Source organism: Hylobates moloch, unplaced genomic scaffold, assembly GCF_009828535.3.
Source record: "Hylobates moloch isolate HMO894 unplaced genomic scaffold, HMol_V3 SCAFFOLD_19, whole genome shotgun sequence".
Taxonomy (NCBI): domain Eukaryota; kingdom Metazoa; phylum Chordata; class Mammalia; order Primates; family Hylobatidae; genus Hylobates; species Hylobates moloch.
In genome coordinates, this window is record NW_026652294.1 from 41,480,347 (window position 1) to 41,500,976 (window position 20,630).

Below are 20,630 nucleotides of genomic sequence, written 5' to 3' on the forward strand. Positions count from 1 at the left end.
AAGTGAGGGACCTCCTGTAAAATGACTTACACTTTATGAAAACCTACATGTATGGTAACTTCATGTGATGTTATGGTATCCAGTTGTTGAACATACTATAATTCTTATCTACCAGAAGCAGACATATTCAAAACCAGGATGCCACAAATAAATTAAAATCATGACATAGAAATATGCAAATTACATGACTCTGAAAAGATAGAAACGTATAGAGACTTATGTTTTCTTTACTACAGGATATAAGTACAGCCTTGAGCCTGTTTTTCAAAAATTCTATCTTGGTGACATACTCATCATTTGGCCCCAATACATGAAACAGTTTTGCGCACTCACCACTTACCCCTCCTGGCTGTCTACACCTTTCCTCTTACTTCTTCCATTGTATGAATAGAGGAGTGTAAATGTGATGTTATAATAACTCAGAGGCACACATTTTCTTGGGCAAGCAAGTCTCAATGGGAAAAAAGTTGGAGAGATAGAATCTTTCAACTCTTTCTAGTTATTCTGTGTTATTATTTAGGACCTGGATTCCCAAGGGTCGATACTTGTTTGTGTGGCTTACTCTTATTTTCCTTCCTTGTTGTTATCTGACATTTCCACCCTAAGGTATGAAAAATCGTATGCTAGCTCCACTGCTCAGGCAACATTAATACTTACTATTCGAGAATCTGATTTTCCAAGTATTGATGAACAGTAGTACAAATAAATCAGTGGACAAATTTAATCATATCTTTGATTTCCTTAAATTCTCACCTCTTCCTCAGTTCCAGTTAGAGAGCAAGACTTGCTTAGGCATCTTGCTCCAGGAGGTGGACTTTTATGTTAAAAGTCATGCTTCCTTTCAGGAATTTTATTTGTGTTCAAGTTTTGGGTATGGCACTAAGATACCTTTAATCAAGAAAAGAAGTACTGGGAAGTCACTGCTGTTCCTGCCAACAGCTAGCATCTCCTATAGAGTTGGCATTAGAGATAGGAAGAGAATATACTCTGTTTCCAAGTTGTGGGATAGCAATGAAAGATAACTGTAAAAAGATAAGAGGCAGTTATGCTGGGAAAGTGGATTAAATGTTTTCTTTTTCATGTACTAGTGGTTTGTGAGTACTTTGGATTTCTATAAATTTTACTGGGTAAACAGTAGCCTGTTGATTTTGACAGTGTTGAAACTAAGAGAAAAGATTGAAAAAAATAATTGTTTCTTAAACATAGGTTGTAGCTGGGGAAAATGCAGAAGTAAAATGTGGATAAATACAGATATTTTTCTTTGAACAAGTAAAACGAATGTATCAATCTGAAATCTGGATTTGCCTTGAGTAACAGGAGAAATAAGACAGTATGCAATAATTGAAGAGAGGCAAGTCAGGATGCAATAACTGAAGGTAAAAGATAAGACAGGATGGAATAACTGAACAGGAGGGATAAGACAGGATGTAATAACTGAATGGGAGAGATAAGACAAGATACAGTTATTGGAGAGGAGAGATAAGAAAGGATGTGATAAATGAAAAAGACAAGACAGGGTGTAATAAATGAGAGGGAGAGATCAGACAGATACAACAAATGAGAGAGAAAGAGAGAGAAGACAGGATGCAATAAATGGTGAGAGGTGAGACAGGATGCAGTACATGAGCAGGTGAGATAAGACAGGGTACAAAAATGAGTGGAAGAGACAAGACGGAATAACTCAATGGGAAAGATAACATGACACAATAAGTGAAAAAGAGAGATAAGACAAGATACAATAAGTGAACTGGAGTGATAAGACAGGATGCATATAGTAAATGAGCAGGAAAGATAAGACAGGATGAAATAACTAAATAGGAAAGATAAGACAAGCAGGAGTAACTGGTCAAAAGAGAAGACAGGATGAAGTAAGTGAAATGGAAAGATAAGATAGGATGCAATAAAAGGGCAGGAGAAATAAGAAAGAGTAGAATATCTGGATTGGAAAGTTAAGACAGGATGCAATAACTAAGCAGGAGACATAAGACTGGATGCAATAACTGAACAGGAGAGATAATCAGGATGGAGTAAATCAATAGGAGATGTAAGATAGGAAGTAATAACTAAAAGGGGGAAAATATTAGCTTATTACAGACAGATTCTCCTTCCTACTAGGGAATGCTTTCTGAAGCTGGTAACATTGAAGGATGAGTAGGGTGGACTTGCAAAGAGAAGGAAAAAGCATTACAACAGGAGAAAGAAGAATATGACTATGATATTAAAATATGGGAAAGGCAGCACTTAAGTCTACCTGGGTATCATAGAATTTATAAAAGTGAATATTTTGATGCCTAAAGAAAGCATGAAATTGGGTAAAAACTGGAGACATTGATTTACTTATACTTTCAAAATACAATTATTGAGCATAAACTGTTCAAGATACAATCCCAAGTGGAGGGATACAAGGATGAACAAGTAAGACCCCCAATTTACACTTATGTAGCTTGTATTTTAATGAGGGGGAAAGACATTATTATAGTTATTATAAGTAAAAAATGATGAGATCATATAACAGGGACGTCTTAACTGTTCTGGAGAGACTAGGAAGCGAAGAGTATCACAAGGCGAAGCTTCCAAGGTGCGAAAGGACTTCTTTAGGATTTTAGCCTTTATGCTAAGAGCAAAGGGATGGTTTTAAGCTACAGAGTGATGTGATCAGCCTATTATTTTTAAAAAGCTCTCTCTGCCTGTAGTTTAGAATAGATTTGTGAAGTAAGAATAGGTATGTGGAAGACCAGGCAGTAGATGATGGTAGTTTGGACAAGGAAGATGACAGCAAAGATAAAGAGAAATTGATGGTCTTGAAAGATGTTTAGGAGTAGTAAAAAAAAGTTAATGATTGATTGGATATGGGAGAATGAAGGACATGTAGATTTCAAGGCTGATTCCTAGCTTTTAGCTTGAGCCAACTACGTAGATAATGTTGCCATCCACTATGATAGAGTGGTATGGGAATAAAAGCAAGTTTTAAAGAGAGGAGGGGAAGGTCATGAATTCATCTTGGCTGTGTTGTGTTTGAAGTGCCTATTAGTAGCAAGATTGAGTCTGACTCTCAGGGGAGAGAATTAGGCTTGGGATATAAAGTTGGAATTCATAGGTTATGAATGGCAATAGAAGCTAAGGGAGTGGATGAAATCATTTAGGGAGAAAATGTAAAGTGAGAAGAGATGGGGGTCTAAGATGGGACCTTGAGTCATATCACATTGAGCTCACATAAACAGTTGAAGGTTACAGAGAGGAAGTTGAACTGACAAAGGAGAGAGAAGGAGAGACTAGAGAGCCAAAGCTCTGAAGAAAACCAGGGCAGGAAAAAGTCTTGGAATTCAGGTGGAGAGATCAATTTCAGAAAGAAAGAATGGTCAGATGTATAAAATATAATTGGAAGGTTATGTTAGTTAAGGCTTGAGAAGTGTCCATTTGATTTAGCAACAAATGAATCGTTGAATCATAGTGAGATCCCTTTCAGTGAGATAGAGGGAGCAAAAACTATTTTGAAATGAATTAAAGAGTAGGTGGGAAGTGAGGAAATGAAAACAGCATGTATACACAATTCTTTTCAGACACTTTGTTGTAAAGTTGAGAAGTGAGACAAAATCTGGAGAAAGAAATAGGATCAAGAGAGAGTTTAAGAAAGGATCCAGTAGAGTGGGAGATATTGGGGATAAAAATGAAAGAGAAGTAGTCTATTATATAAATCTTCCAAAAAAGAAAGGAGGGAGGGAGTGAGATTTAGTGCCAAGCAGAGAAGATGGCCTTAAATTGGAGGAGACACCTCCTCACTGGAAGGAGCAAGATGGTTTGGCAGTGTAAATGTGAGTCCATTTCCTTTTGAGCAAGATGGCTTGGCAGTATAAACGTGAGCCCGTTTCCTTTTGGTGACATCTATTTTTTCTTTTTTTTAATTTAAGATATTTAATTGAAAAATTGTATATTTTCAAGGTGTACAGCTTGATGATTTGCTATACATATACATTGTGTAATGTTTACATCAATTAAATTAACACATCCATCACTACCCATGCTGTACGTTAGATCCCCAGCATTTAGTTCTCTCATATGTGAAAATTTTTACCCTTTAACCAACATCTTTTTTATTGCCCCCACTCTCAGCCCCTGGCAACCACTGTTTTACTCTCTGCTTCTGTGAGTTCAACTTTTTGGATTCCACCGTATAAATGAGATCATGTGGTATTTGGTTTTCTGAGACTGGCTTATTTCACTTAGCCTAATGTCCTAATGGTTCATCCATGTCATTGTAAATGGCAGGATTATCTTCTTTTATATGGTTGAATAACATTTGTGTGTGTATGTGTGTGTGTTACATTTTCTTTATCCACTCACCCATTGATAGACACTTAGGTTGTTTCCATATCTTGGCTGTTGTGAATAATTCTGTAGTAAATATGGGAGTGCTGGTGTCTGTTTAAGATACTGATTTAATCTCCTTTGTACACTCAGAAGTGGAATTGCTGTTTTATTTTTGATTCTTTAAAGGACCTCAATACTGTTTTCCAAAATGGCTATACCAGTTTGCATGCCCAGGAACAACATACAAGGGTTCCCTGTTCTCTATAGCCTTGCCAATACTTACTATCTCTTCTCTTTTTGATAATAGCCATCCTAACACACATGAAGTGACATTGTGGTTTTGATTTGAATTTTTCTGATTAGAGATATTGAGCACCTTTTCATATATTGGTTGGCCATTTGTATGTCTTCTTTTAAGAAATGTAGGTCCTGGCCGGGCGCGGTGGCTCACGCTTGTAATCCCAGCACTTTAGGAGGCCGAGGCGGGCGGATCACGAGGTCAGAAGATCGAGACCACAGTGAAACCCCGTCTCTACTAAAAATACAAAAAATTAGCCGGGCGTGGTGGCGGGCGCCTGTAGTCCCAGCTACTCGGAGAGGCTGAGGCAGGAGAATGGCGTGAACCCGGGAGGCGGAGCTTGCAGTGAGCCGAGACTGCGCCACTGCACTCCAGCCTGGGCGACTCCGTCTCAAAAAAAAAAAAAAAAAAAAAGAAATATAGGTCCTTTGCCCATTTTTAAATAGGGTTATTTGTTTTCTTGTTTTTGAGTAGTTTGAGTTCCTTTTACATTTTGGATATGAGCTCCCTATCCAATTTATGATTTGTAAACATTTTATCCCTGTATTAGTCCATTCTTACACTCCTAATAAAGAGATACCCGAGACTGGGTAAGTTATAAAGGAAAACGGTTTAATTGACTCAGTTCAGCATGGCTGGCAAGGCCTCAGGAAACTTACAATCATGGCAGAAGGGGAAGCAAACATGTTTTTCTTTACATGGTGGCAGCAAGGAGAAATGCTGAGCAAAAGGGGGAAAAGCCCCCTATAAAACCATCAGATCTCATGAGAACTCACTCACTATCACAAGAACAGCTAGGGTAACCACCCTTATGATTAAATTACTTCCCACCAGGTTTCTACCATGACATGTGGGGATTATGGGAACTACAATTCAAGATGAGATTTGGGTGGGGACACAGCCAAACCATGTCATTCTGTTCCTGGCCCCTCCCAAATCTCATGTCCCCACATTTAAAACCAAAATAATGCCCTTCCAACAGTCCCCCAAAGTCTTAACTTATTCCAGCATTAACTCCAAAGTCCAAGTCCAAAGTCTCATCTGAGACAAGGCAGCTCCCTTCTGCCGATGGGCGTGTAAAATCAAAAGCATGTTAGTTACTTCCTTGATACAATGGAGGTACATGGATTGGGTAAGTATATCTGTTCCAAATAGGAGAAATTGGCCAAACAAAGGGGGCTACTGGTCCCTTGCAAATCTGAAATCCAATATGGCAGGAATTAAAGCTTTGAAACAATCTCTTTTTATTCCATGTCTCACTGATATAAGTGAGACTTATATCAGGTCACGCTGATGTAAGTGGTAGGCCCCCATGGCTTTAGGCAGCTTTGTTCCCATGGCTTTGCAGGGTACAGCCTCCCACCTGGCTGCATTCGTGGCCTGGCATTGTCTGCAGCTTTTCCAAGGGCATGGTGCAAGCTGTTGGTGGATCTACCATTCTGGGGTCTGGAGGACAATGGCCCTCTTCTCACAGCTCCACTAGGCAGTGCCCCAGTGGAAACTCTGTGTGGTGCCCAAGTAGAGGTTCTCTATGAGGGCTCTGCCCCTGCAGCAAACTTCTGCCTGGACACCCAGGCATTTCCATACATCTTCTGAAATCTAGGCAGAGGTTCCCCAATTTCAATTCTTGACTTCTGTGCACTTGCAAGCCTAACACAATGAGTCAGCTGCCAAGACTTGGGGCTTGCATCCTCTGAAGCAATGGCCAAGCTGTACCTTGGCCCTGTTCCCTGTTTAGCCATGGCTGGAGCTGAAGCAGCTGGAATGCAGGGCACCATGTCCTAAGGCTGCATAGAGCACGGGGGCCTGAGCCCACCCCACAAAACCATTTTTTCCCTCCTAGGCCTCCAGGCCTGTGATTGGAGGAGCTGCTGTGAAGGTCTCTGACCTTCCATGGAGACATTTTCCCCAATGTCTTAGTGATTGACATTTGGCTTCTCATTACTTATGCAAATTTCTGCAGCCAGCTTGAATTTCTCCCCAGAAAATGGAGTTTTCTTTACTATTGCATCATCAGGTTGCAAATTTTCCAAACTTTTTTCCTCTGCTTCCTCTTGAATGCTTTGCTGCTTAAAAATTTCTTCCACTGGATACCCTAAGTCATCTCTCTCAAGTTCAAATTTCCACAGATCTCTAAGGCAGGGTCAAAATGCCACTAGTCTCTTTGCATAGCAAGAGTCACCTTTAATCCAGTTCCCAACAAATTTCTCATCTCCATCTGAGACCACCTCAGCCTGGACTTCATTGTCCATATCACTATCAGCATTTTAGTCAAAGCCATTCAACAAGTCTCTAGGAAGTTCCAAACTTCTCACATCTTCCTGTCTTCTGAGCCTTCCAAGTCTCTAGGAAGTTACAAACTTTCCCACATTTTCCTGTCTTGTTCTGAGCCCTCCAAACTGTTCCAATCTCTGCCTGTTACCGAATTCCAAAGTCACTTCCACATTTTTCGATATCCTTACAGCAGCACCCCACTCTGTGGTACCAATTTACTGTATTAGTCAATTCTTACACTGCTAATAAAGACATACCCGAGACTGGGTGATTTATAAAGGAAAGAGGTTTAATTGACTCACAGTTCAGCATGGCTGGGGAGACCTCAGGAAACTTACAATCATGGCTGAAGGGGAAGCAAACATATGCTTCTTCACATGCTAGCAGCAAGAAGTGCCAAACAAAAGGTGGAAAATTCCCTTATGAAACCATCAGATCTCAGGAGAACTCACTATCATGAGAACAGCATGAGGGTACCTGCCCCTGTGATTCAGTCACCTCTCACTGTGTCCCTCCCATGACCTGTGGGGATTATGGGAACTACAATGCAAGATGAGATTTGGGTGGGGACTCAGTCAAACCATATCACTCCCAGTCTGTGGGTTGGCTCTTCACGCCATTAACTTTCCTTTGCTGTACAGAAAAGCCTTTTAACTTGATGCAATCTCATTTGTTTATTTTTGCTTTTGTTTTCCATGCTCTTGGGGCCATACCATAGAAATCACTGCCCATACCATTGTCATGGAGATTTTTTCCCCATGTTTCCTTCTAGTAGTTTTACAGCTTCAGGTATTATGTTTAAGTCTTTATTCCATTTTGAGTTAATTCTTCTATAAATGATGAGATAAGGGTCTATTTCACTCTTATGCATGTGGATATTCAATTTTTCCAACACTATTGAAGAGACTATCCTTTCCCTATTGTGTATTCTTGCCATCTTTGTCAAAAATCAATTGACTATAGATGTGCAAGTCTATTTCTGGGCTTTCTATTCTTATTCCATTGGTCAGTGCATCTGTTTTTATGCAAGTATCATGCTATTTTGATTACTATAGTGTATTAGTTCATTTTCACACTGCTATAGAGAACTACCTGGAACTGGGCAATTTATGAAGAAAAGAGGTTTAATTGACTCAGCTCCATAGGCTTAACAGGAAGCATGGCTGGGAGGCCTCAGGAAACTTACAATCATGGCAGAAGGCAAAGGGGAAGCAAGGACCTTTTTCACACAGTGGTAGGAGGGAGACAGAGAGAGAGAGAGAGAAAGTGCCACACACTTTTAAACCATCAGATCTCATGAGAACTCACTTATTATCACAAGAACAGCAAAGGAGAAATCCACCCCCATGATCCAACACACTTTTAAACTATCAGATATCATGAGAACTCACTCACTATCACGAGAACAGCAAAGTGGAAATCCACCCCCATGATCCAGTCACCTCCCACCAGCTCCCTCCTCCAATTTGACATGAGATTTGGGCAGGGATACAAATCCAAACCATGTCATATAACTTTGTAATGTATTTTGAAATGTGGTAGTGTGATACCTTCAAATTTGTTCATTTTGATCAAAATTGCTGTGACTATTTGGGATCTTTTTTACTTCCATACAAATTTTAGGATTTTTTTTTCTATTTCTATAAAGAATGACATTGGAATTTTTATAGGAATTGCATCGAATCTGTAGATCACTTTGGGTAGTATGGACATTTTAACAAAATTTATTCTTCCAATCTGTGAACATAAGATACCATTCCATTTATTTGTGTCATCTTCAATTTCTTTCGTTAATGTTTTATGGTTTTTGGTATACACATATTTCACTTCATTGGTTAAATTTACTCCTGTATTAGTCTGTTCTCACTCTGCTATAAAGAAATACCTGAGACTGGGTAATTTCTAAAGAAAAGAGGTTTAATTGGCTTATACTTTTGCAGGCTGTACAGGAAGTATGGTGGCTTCTTCTGAGGAGGCCTCAGGAAATTTACAATCATGGCAGAAGATGATGGGGAAGGAGGAGCGCCTTACATGGCTGGAGTAAGAGGAAGAGAGAGGTGGGGAGGTGCTACACATTTTTAAATGACCAGATCTTGTGAGAACTCTATTACGAAACAACACCAAAGGGATAGTGCTAAACCATTTATGAAGGATCCACCCCTCCCCCACCAGGCCCCACCTCCGACACTGGGGTATTACAATTGAACATGAGATCTGGGTGGGGACACAGAATGAAACCTATTGGGGGAACCAGCCCCCGATAATTCAACATAGGTTCTTTTCTATTTTCTCTAAGTGTCAGCTGGTCTGAGAAATAAAGGGAAAGAGTACGAGAGAGAAATTTTAAACCTGGGAGTCCGGGGGAGACATCACATGTCGGCAGGTTCTGTGATGCCCCCTGAGCTGTAAAACCAGCAAGTTTTTATTAGCAGTTTTCAAAGGGGAGGGAGTGTACGAATAGGGTGTGGGTCACAGAGATCATATGCTTTAAGGGCAACAAAAGATCACGAGGCAGAAGGTCAGGGTGAGATCACAGGGTCGGGGGAAACTAGAATCACTAATGAACTTCCACGTCCCACTGTGTATGCATTGTCATTGATAGACATCTTAACAGGGTTCAAGAGCAGAGAACAGATCTGACTAGAATTTGCCAGGCTGGAATTTCCTAATCCTAGCAAGCCTGGGGGTGCTGCAGGAGACTAGGGCATGTTTCATCCCTGTCTACATCTGCATAAGGCAGACACTCCCAGGGCAGCCATTTTAGAGGCCCTGCCCTGGCAATGCATTCTTTACCCAGGGCTGTTAATTATTTATATTCCTTACTGGGGAAAGAATTCAGCCATATTTCTCTTACCCGTTTTTGGTAATAAGAGAAATATGGCTCTGTCCTGCCCAGCCCACAGGCAGCCAGACTTTAAGGTTATCTCCCTTCTTCCCTGAAAATCGCTGTTAATCCTGTTCTTAAGGTGCCAGATTTCATATTGTTCAAACACACATGCTCTACAAACAATTTGTGCAGTTAATGCAATCATCACAGGGTCCTGGGGTGACATACATCCTCAGCTTATGAAGATGATGGGATTAAGAGATTAAAATAAAGACAGGCATAGGAAATCACAAGAGTATTGATTGGGGAAGTGATAAATGTCCATGAAATCGTCACAATTTATGTTCAGAGATTGCAGTAAAGACAGGCATAAGAAATTATAAAGGTATTAATTTGGGGAACTAATAAATGTCCATGAAATCTTCACAATTTATGTTCTTCTGCCATGGCCTCAGCCGGTCCCTCCATTCGGGGTCCCTGACTTTCCACAACAGAAACCATATTAACTTCTATGTGTATTTGTTTTTAGATGCTATTGTAAATGGGATTATTTCCTAATTTTTAAAAGATAGTTGTTTGTGTACAGAATCAGTAATATACACTGCTGATTTTTGTATGTTAATTTTGTATCTTGCAACTTAGCAGAATTTCTTTGCTAGTTCTAACAGTTTTTTGGTGGTATCCTTAGGGCTTTTTATATATAAGATTATGTCATCAGCAAACAGAGACAATTTCACTTTTTCCTTTTTTATTTAGATGGCTTTTTATTTTTTTTTACTTGCATAATTGTTCTGGCTAGGATTTCCAGCACTGTGTTGAAAAGAAGTAGTGAGAATGGGTAACCTTATCTCACTCTTGATCTTAGAGCAAAAACCTTCAACTTTTCACCATTGAGTATGTTAGCTGTGGGGTTGTCGTATATGGTCTTAATTGTGTTGAAGAACATTCCTTCTATCTATATCTATGTCATTGTTTTTATTATGAAAGAATTTTGAATTATATTAAATGCTTTTTCTGCATGATTAAGATGATAATATGATTTTAATCCATCCTTCATTCTGTTAATGTAGTATGCTACATTTATTGATATGTATATATTGAACCATCCTTGAATTATAGGAATAAATCTCAGTTGATCATGGCATATGATCCTTTTAATGTGTTGTTGAATTCAGTTTGCTAGTATTTTCTTGAGGATTTTTGTATCTGTGTTCATCAGGGATATTGACCTGTGATTCTGTTTTCTTAATAGTGTTCATATCTGGCTTTGATATGACAGTAAGGCTGGTTTCAAACAAATGAGATTGGAAATGTTCTCTTCATTCTTTTGGAATAGTTTGAGAATTATTGCCATTAATTGTTTCATTGCTTGATAGAATTCACTTGTGAAGCCATCGGCTCATGGGCTATTCTTTGTTGGGACTTTTTGATTACTGATTCATTTTCCTTGCTCATTATTGGTCTGTTCAGATTTTTTATTTATGCTTCAGTCTTGGTAGGTTGAATATTTCTAGGAATTTATCTGTTTCTTCTAGGTTATTCAATGTATTGACTATAGCTGTTCATAATAGTCCCTATGATTCTTTATATTTCTGTAATATGAGTTGTAATGTTTCTTTTTCATTTATAATTTTATGTATCTGAGTCCTCTTTTTCTCTTGGTTAGTTTAGCTGAAGAATTGCCAATGTTTTTATCTTTTGACAAAACCAAGTCATAGTTTTGTTGACCTTTTCTACTCTCTTTGTAGTCTCTGATTCATTTATTTCTGCCCTAATCTTTCTTTCTTTCTCATTCCTTCTTCTGACTTTGACCTTAGTTTATTTTTTTTCTGATTTCTTGGGGTGTGAAGTTAGGTAGTTTATTTGAAGTCTTTTTTTTTTCTTGATGTTGATATTTATCACTATAAATTTCCCTCTTATAACTGCTTTTTCAGCATCCCATAAATTTGAGTATGTTGTATTTTCATTTTTATTTGTCTCAAAATATTTTTTTATTTCTCTCTTTGATTTCTTTTTTGATCTATTGGTTGTTCAGGAGTGTTTTGTAACTTTCACATATTTGTGAATTTTTCAAAATGTTCTTGTTATTTATTTTTAGTATCATACCATTGTGGTTAGAATTAATATTTTTAAACTTGTTAAGACTTGTTTTGTGGCCAAATATATAACCTGTCCTGGAAAATGTTCAGGTGCATTTAAGAAGAATATGTATTCTGTTGTTTTGGGATGGAATGGTCCATATATGTCTGTTAGACCCATTTGGTCTATATTGTTATTAAATCTGCAGTTTCCCTTCTGATTTTCTGTCTGGATGGTCTATCCATTGTTAAAAGTGGGATATTGAAGTCTTCTACTATTATATTGCTGTCTATTTCTTCCCTTAGTGTTGTTAATATTTACTTTATATATTTAGGTGCTCTAATGTTGGGTGCATATGTAATTACAATTGTTATATCCTCTTAATGGATTGATTCTTTTATCATTACATAGTGACCTACTTTGTTTCATGACAGAATTTGACTGAAATTAACATAGGTGTAGTCACTCATGTTATTTTTTGGTTACCATTTGCATGGAATAACTGTCTATCTCTACTTTCTGTCTACGTATGTCCTTCAGACTAAAGTGAGTCTCTTGTAGACAGCATATTTTTGGATCATGTCTTTTAAATCCATTCAGCCACTCTGTTTCTTTTGATTGGATAATTTAGTCTATTTATATTGTAAGTAATTATTGAAAGGACTTACTATTGCCTTTTAATTGTTAATTATTTTCTGATTGTTTTGTAGATCTTTTGTTTCTTTCTTCTCTCTTGCTGTCTTTGTGATTTTTTGGGTTTTCTTAGTGGTACATGTTGATTTTTTTTCTATTTATCTTTTGTGCATCTACTATAAGGGTTATTTTTGTGGTTAACATGGGGCTTACATAACCTTCTGTTTTTAGTGGATAACAACTTTAATCATATACAAAAACTCTACACTTTTATTTTTCTCCATGTTTTATGCCACAGTTTACATATTTTTATGTTGTGTATAAAAATTTATATCTATTAGTTTATATTAAATTATTATAGCTATAGTTTTAAAATCTTTCTGTATTTTAGCTTTTATACTAGAATTGGAAGCGAAATACATACCACTATTACAGTATTAGAGTATTCTGATTTTGACTGTGTATTTAACTTTCCCTTTGAGTTTTATACTTTCATATGTTTTCTCTTTTTCTTCCTTCTTTCCTTCCTTCCTTCCTTCCTCCCTCTCTCCTATTTTTTCTTTCTTCTTCCTTTCTTCTTTCTTTCTTTCTGTCTCTTCCTTCTTTTCTTTTCTTTCTTTCCTTCTTTCTTTCTTTCTTTTGTTCTTTCTTTCTCTCTCTCTCTCTCTCTCTTTCTTTCTTTCTTTTCTTGCTCTGCTGCCTAGGCTGGAGTGCAGTGGCATGTTCTCGGCTCACTGTAACCTCTGCCTCCTGGGTTCAATCAATTCTCCTGCCTGAGGGAGAATCAAGCAATTCTGCTGAGTAGCTGGGACTACAGGCATGAGATGGGGTTTCATCTTGTTGGCCAGGCTGGTCTCAAATTCCTGGCCTCAATTGATCCACTTGGCTTGGTCTCCTAAAATGCTGAGATTACCAGCGTGAACCACCATCTCCGACCTCATATGTTTTCATGTCGTACTTAGCATTCTTTCATTTCAATCTGAAGAATTCCCTTTAGCATTTTTTGTTAGGCGAGTCTTGTAGTGATGAGCTCTCTGAGCTCTTGTTTGTCTGGGAATGTCTTTATTGCTTTTTCATTTCTGAAGGATACCTATGCCAAGTACAGTATTTTTGCTTGTAGTGTTTTATTTCAGCACTTTGAATATGTCATCCCACTCCTTTCTCACTTGCAGGGTTTCTGTTGAGAAGTCCATTGTTAGCCTTATGTAGGTTCCCTTGTATGTGATGAGCTGCTTTTCTCTTGCTTCTTTCAAAATTTTCCATCTTTGACTTTCACAATTTTATTACAATATCTTGGAATATTCTTTTTTTGGGTTCATTTGTCTTGTGGTTCTTTGAGTTTCATGGATCTGGATATGTATATCCTTTTCAAGATTTGGGAATTTTTAGCTAGTATTTCTTTAAATAAGCTTTTTGTCCCTTTTTCTCTCTTCTCCTTCTGACACTGTCATAATTTATATATTTGTATGCTTGATGGTGTCCATAGTCCTTTATGCTTTTTCTTTTTCCTTTTTTGATCCTCTAATTGACTAATTTCTGATGACAGATCTTTGAATTCACTAATTCTTTCTTTTGCATGGTTGAGTCAGTTGTTGAAACTTTTTATTGAATTTTTCTATCTTTTATTGTATTATTCAGCTCCAGGATTTCTGGGTCTTTTTTGTCTTTACTATGGTTTCTATTTCTTTGTTAAACTTTTCACTTTGTTCATGCATTGTTTTCCTAATTTTGTTTAGTTGTCTATTTTGGTTTACTTGCTTCTTATTGAGCTTCTTTAAGATTATTATTTGAATTCTTTTTCATGCAGTTTATAGATCTCCATTTCTTTGGGGTTGGTTATTGGAGCTTTATTAGTTTCATTTGGTGGTGTCATGTTTACATGATCCTTTGTTATCTGTGTAGTCCTGCATTGGTGTCTGAATTTATTCAGGTTTAGTTCTTTCCACTCAAATGTAACAGGGTGTAGAGAATGGCAGAGAAATTTAGGGAGTTGTCAAGAGAATGGCTATAAAGATAGGTTATGAATTTTTCCTTAAATGGGAAGAGAAATAAAGATAAAAAAGAGGCTGATTTAGATAAGAAGTAAAGAGACCAAATACCCAGGTGCTAATGGGGTTGAAGAAATGTTATGTTGGGAATAGTCCAACAAGCAAGGTAGGAAATCAGAAAGGAGATGCTTTATGTAGTTAGTTTGGAGAATGGAGATTGGGCAGTTTTGTGATATTTTCTAGAGTGAGACGAGACTGTGGAAGAGGAGTAGTGGCAGAGAAGGTAGTTGAGGTGGAAGTCAGTGTATTCGATGAATCATCCATGTGGACATTGAAATCTCCCAGGAATGTGGTAAGGATTGGGTGGAAAGGAAAAGCAGGTGCCAAAATCTTTGATGAATGAAAAGTTAGTAAATGACCACAGTAGGTATGTGGAATAGCTAAATAATACGAACTTCAAAGAAGGAAGAGTCTTCTATAGGAGGATAAGCAACAAGGGGAATTGAGAGGGGTATTATTTCTAGCTTAGGACTAAGGAGTTCTTGAACCATGAGAGAATAATGGCCACCTCTTAAGAAGACTTACAGGGAAGGATTTTTATCAGGAGGAGGCAGATTTCAATTTAAACCAAGAAGTGGATTGAGGGGAATATTCCAAAGAGCATAAGAGATCTCATGTTTTCCAGGAGGGTCAATGTTAAGTGAGGGTACAGCTAAGATTTGCTACCATAATCAGATCCTTCCATCCTTTCCTGACTCTTTGCTTAACATATGCCCATTTATTTATCCACTTTTCTCGTTGTGAATAACCAAAGGAAATGGAAATGTATAATTGGAATATCAGGATATAAACTTTGGGAGAAAACTGGATATTAAAGTCTATTAAAATTATTTTAAAGTGCAACCCAAGATATAGCATTACAATAGTGAGTTGTTTCCAGTAATCAATAGAAAATAAGTGGAGGTGCATAATGACCCAGAGAGAATCTTCCCCAGGAACTGAGGTCCAGAGATGTATGACTGGATATTTTAACCTACTGGATCATAAGATTAGAAACATTTAATTGTATATTGTTCCTTTTAAGTAGACTGGGTACTATTCTCACAAGACCTTTGTTATATCTTTAATAGATGAGATACTTGCTATTTTACTTGCTCATGTTGTATGAAAAATTGACATAGGTGGAAGGCCCATGCCACCCTCAGTACAGGTAAACCTGTGGTAGTAATACCACGGTTACAACAATGATGTCAATAATTGCCATAGCACTATAGAAAGGCACAATGCAGACATCTAAATATAAAGTGATGAGAGTAGGGTACTGACTTTAAAAAATATGAACTGACCTATTGCTATCAATATACTTACAAGGAAGATATCCTTGTAAAATACAAAAGTATCCAAAGAGATAGAAGACATAATAGAAACATATTTCTTTTTTTTTTTTTTTTTTTTTTTTTTTTTTTTTTTTTTTTTTTTTTTTGAGACAGAGTCTTGCTCTGTCGCCCAGGCTGGAGTGCAGTGGCGCAATCTCGGCTCACTGCAAGCTCCGCCTCCCGGGTTCACGCCATTCTCCTGCCTCAGCCTCTCCGAGTAGCTGGGACTACAGGCGCCCGCCACCACGCCCGGCTAATTTTTTTTTGTATTTTTAGTAGAGACGGGGTTTCACCGTGGTCTCGATCTCCTGACCTCGTGATCCGCCCGCCTCGGCCTCCCAAAGTGCTGGGATTACAAGCGTGAGCCACCGCGCCCGGCCATTTCTTAACAATTTTTAACTCCTGGTTACCATTTGATTGTGATAACCAAGGAGGGGGCACAATCCAGCAAACTAAACATCTGTAGATAACAAAAAACTAAAAATCTCTTGTATTTAGAAAGGGCCAGAAAACCTACAGAACATGCTTCCCTCTCAAGGGATTCTAATCCCAATTAAATGGTTCATATAGTGAAGAGTTTGCATTTTAAATATTTTTGACAATACTTAAACTTAATTTTTAAATTTTTCTCATTTTATGTAAATAACATGTTTTAATTTATTTTTACTTAGCCTTAGGATGAAGGATTTCCTATCATTTTATGAAGAAAATCAATAATTTCATTGACAGAAACTAGCTATGTTTTGTCAAGTAAGGTTTACCAAATATTCTATGTTTTATGTGCCTGTGGTGTACCTTTAGGTTCACCTACTTCCCATAGGGACGCATATGGTGGCACTTACCGGGTCGGTCTAGCTGCTCCCTATCATGTCTTAATATTGGTGACTAAGCACTTTTCTGTAAAATGTAACCAAAATGTTGAGATGTTTTTCTTTTCTCGGTACTTCTAAAGACAAATTGACATAGAGAGGAAAAAGAGACTCACAAGTTTTTGGCAGATAAATTTTTTATCTCCAAAAGTCATAAGTACAAAATGGAGTGACAAAGATTTTCACATTTTGTGCATTTCTTTGGTCACCTTTCAGCAGTTAGATAAATTACTCTTCACTTATGATTTTTGTGTGAACCTCCCGGCTCTTCACGCGCAGCTTGTTGACCTGGGACTCAGCAATGTCAGCCCGTTCCTCGGCCTCCTCCAGCTCGTGCTGGATCTTGCGGAATTTGGAGAGGTTGATGTTGGATTGTTCCTCCTGTGAATGGAAATCCATTTATGAAGGAAGAAAGTTCAGAATTTTTCCATTCTTAGGTCAATGGATCTTGAATTTCCTTTTTACTTAAAGATGATTCACTCTAGCAGATATTTTAAGAAACCTAGAGAAATGCTCTTGAATTTTTATTTTTGTTATTTTTGCATTAGCTTCTTGAACTCATAGATAACAAGGAAGGACAGGTGACCTTTGTATCTGAACTTTTAGAACAGCAGAACATCCTAGAGCTACTACTAAATATGCCAGGTGTCCAGCTTTGTTTTTTTTTTTTTTTTTTTTTTCAGAATCCTGAGAATGGAACCAAACCTTTTAAGAATGCAAGTATGCAATCTATACCAAACCAAACCATTAAGCCTGAATATAAGTTATTGCCATGTGAGTATAAATTATTGCCACTTAAGTTTAGAAATTAAGCAACAAGTTTGTTTCCTAAAATAGTCTGAGCTGTCTGATTATATTTAAATATATAGCAGAATTTGAGCAGGTCGGTTCTAGTTTAGTCTCTGGTAATCATTCTTATTTAAAAGTCTCAGTAAGAACCTCCAAAATGTGGCATTCAAATTTAGAACAGACATAAAGCTTAGAATCATTAAATAGTATAGCTTGAGAAAAAACCTCAGCTTTTCCTCTTACAGATGAGGAAAGTAGGAACTGGAGAAAGATAAAGCAATTTGTCCGAGGTATGGACAGTAGTTTGTGTGTGTGTCTGCGCACACAAGTGTGTTTGTTTTCTCTCCCTCCCTCATTTCCCTCCATTCCCATCTTTTTCTTTCTCTTACCTTAGATGTCAGGGGTAAAATAAAAACCATCAATGAACAGAGGAACTCATTTGTGATATGTAACTATGCATATTTATATGTAGGAAGTTGAAACTATTTGGTTATTAATCCAGATGAATCATGGGATATGGAAATGAGATAAAGTGGAGTGTTAAGAATCTACTGATTTGAACATAACCAAGACCTTCTGAGTTTCAGAATCTTACATTTAACTATTTACTTGACATGTTCACTTGTGTATATATGGTATTATGTATCTAAAACAGAATTCCTGTTTCTTTCTTGCCCTGCAAATCTGTTCTTCCCTTTGTTCGCCACTTAAGTGTTACATCATCCACCTGGTTACTCAAACCATAAACTTGATAAATTACTCTTAATTGCCTTTCTTTCATCTCCCAAGTGCAACCTATTAGCAATCTTGTAGTTTCTACCTCCAAAATATGTCCTGAATTTCTCCACTTCTCTCTGCTCCACTCTCTTACCCAAGCCACAGAACCAACCTGAAAAGCTTCCTAACATGTCTCTCTGCACCCACTTGTGTTACCCAATAACCCATTCTTTACATAGTATCCCGAATGTTCTTTTTAAAAAATATAGATCAGGTAATGACTCACCCACATTAAAACCCTCCCTGGCTTCCCAGTATCTTATTGTTCTTACCATGGCCTGGAAGACCCTATGAGCTGCCTCCTGCCTGGCTCTCCAGCCCCAGCTGTGGTGCTTTCCTCCTTTTTTTGTCTGCTTCTTGAGCCAGACTCTTTTCCACTCAAAAGCTTTGCATTTGCTCTTCCCCATCTCTAGAACATCTTCTGCTGGGTTGTCAGGCGGTTGGTTTTACCTCAGCCTTGGACCTCCATGTAGCCACTTGTTTTCTTTTGATCCTTCCTCATTTTACTCGTCTTTTCTTTTGTCACTTTAAACTGGCCTGGTCATGTCTGAGAAAAATCACCCCAAGGGGTTGTGAACTCACCGCTTCTTCAGCTTGTCTCTTGTAGGATTTCACCTTTGCTTGCAGTTTGTCCACCAGGTCCTGGAGCCTGAGAATATTCTTGCGGTCTTCCTCAGTCTGAAATAATGTTTTCAAGAGTAAGTTTCTTGAAAGTACAAATATTACATTTTGTCATACATATGGCTTTTAATCCCATGTAGACTAAAGTGAAAACCTAGACAGGCCATTTTCCTTACTTGGTAAGTGAGTTCCTTCACTTTTCTCTCATGTTTGCGTAGACCCTTGACAGCTTCAACATTGCGCTTCTGTTCACTTTCAACTTCACCTTCAAGTTCACGAACCTACAAGAAGATGGACATTTTAAGGACATTCATTTGACCAATTTCTGCTTCTTCACATGACCCACATACTTCTTTTACTCTGCTTTATATGTAGTTTTTAATGTCCTAGTTCAGTTTTCCTTATTATGAGCTTTTGGGCATGAAGGAATAGCTCTCCCTCATCTCAGAATGCCCCACATCATCTAGCAGTGCTAGGTATTCAGAATCATGTGTTGGATTGGAATGAGATAGGAATACATGCTGATTAGGAGACCCACCCTGGCCTCCAGTTTCTGGATCTGCTTCTTCCCGCCCTTCAGGGCCAGCTGCTCAGCCTCATCCAGACGGTGCTGCAGGTCCTTCACCGTCTGTTCCAGGTTCTTCTTCATCCGCTCCAGATGGGCGCTGGTGTCCTGTTCCTTCTTCAGCTCCTCAGCCATCATGGCAGCCTAATTCGCAGTAAAACAGAATGGGTTAAGACAGCTAAGACAGCACGTTAAGATTCAAGTTTGACCACCACTGTGTTACCCTTCACTCACATCAGTGATGGCCTTCTTGGCCTTCTCTTCTGCATTGCGGGCTTCCTGGATGATGTCTTCCATCTCTCCCTGGATTTGGGAAATGTCTGTCTCCAGCTTCTTCTTGGTGTTGATCAGGCTGGTGTTCTGTTTAAAATGTGAAATTTAGAAATATTAGGCACATGAGAGAAAAATTAGGAAGCCTCATGTTCTAATGAACCCATAAACGAATTAACTAAATGAATTCATTAATATTCCTCCTTGTTTCATAAATTATCTGAGTTGACATATGTTTAAAAGACAATCAACTGGCCGGGCGCGGTGGCTCACACTTGTAATCCCAGCACTTTGGGAGGCCGAGGCAGGTGGATCACGAGGTCAGGAGATCAAGACCATCCTGGCTAACACGGTGAAACCCCATCTCCACTAAAAATACAAAAAATTAGCCAGGCGTGGTGGTGGGCACCTGTAGTCCCAGGTACTCCGGAGGCTGAGGCAGGAGAATGGCGTGAGCCCGGGAGGTGGAGCTTGCAGTGAGCCGAGATTGCGCCACTGCACTCCAGCCTGGGCGACAGAGTGAGACTCCGTCTCAAAAAAAAAAAAAAAAATACAATCAACTATGGATGTTATAGTTCAGATAAACAAAAATATAGATAATCAAAAAAATAAAATATTTTAAACTTTATCCTTCATGAAATCTTATAAATAGATTTCTTAATAGTACCAAGATTTCAGCAAGAATGTCATTTTCATACCCTTGTGTTTGTTACTATTCTATTATTACATGCACCTGGGTGTGCAGGAGCTGAACACGCTCACTGGCATCCAGGAGCTCCTGTTCTGCGATTTTCCTGCTTCTCTCTGTCTGTTCCAGAGTGGCCCGCAGCTCCTCAATCTCAGCCTGCAGCAGGTTGGCTCTGCGCTCCACCATAGCCAGCTGCTCCTTCAGGTCCTCCTGGCTCCGGAGAGCATCATCCAGGTGGAGCTGGGTATCCTGTGGAACAAACCGTCAT

General features: G+C 38.4%; 2 protein-coding genes across 2 annotated transcripts in view; both read right to left on the reverse strand.

The window, feature by feature from the left end:
• LOC116458371 (uncharacterized) overlaps positions 1-20,630 on the reverse strand; it is a 92,007-nt gene that overhangs the window by 34,244 nt on the left and 37,133 nt on the right. Inside the window, exons 47-52 of the mRNA XM_032137991.2 lie at positions 20,402-20,611; positions 19,639-19,764; positions 19,378-19,548; positions 19,016-19,120; positions 18,801-18,896; positions 16,892-17,033 (exon numbers count right to left, since the gene is read on the reverse strand). Coding sequence (XP_031993882.1) covers positions 16,892-17,033; positions 18,801-18,896; positions 19,016-19,120; positions 19,378-19,548; positions 19,639-19,764; positions 20,402-20,611 — 850 coding nt within the window. The remainder of the gene's footprint in view (positions 1-16,891; positions 17,034-18,800; positions 18,897-19,015; positions 19,121-19,377; positions 19,549-19,638; positions 19,765-20,401; positions 20,612-20,630) is intronic.
• Positions 16,881-20,630, reverse strand: part of LOC116459449 (myosin-1-like) — a 15,328-nt gene continuing 11,578 nt past the window's right edge. The window contains exon 16 of the mRNA XM_032140041.2: positions 16,881-17,033. Coding sequence (XP_031995932.1) covers positions 16,881-17,033 — 153 coding nt within the window. The remainder of the gene's footprint in view (positions 17,034-20,630) is intronic.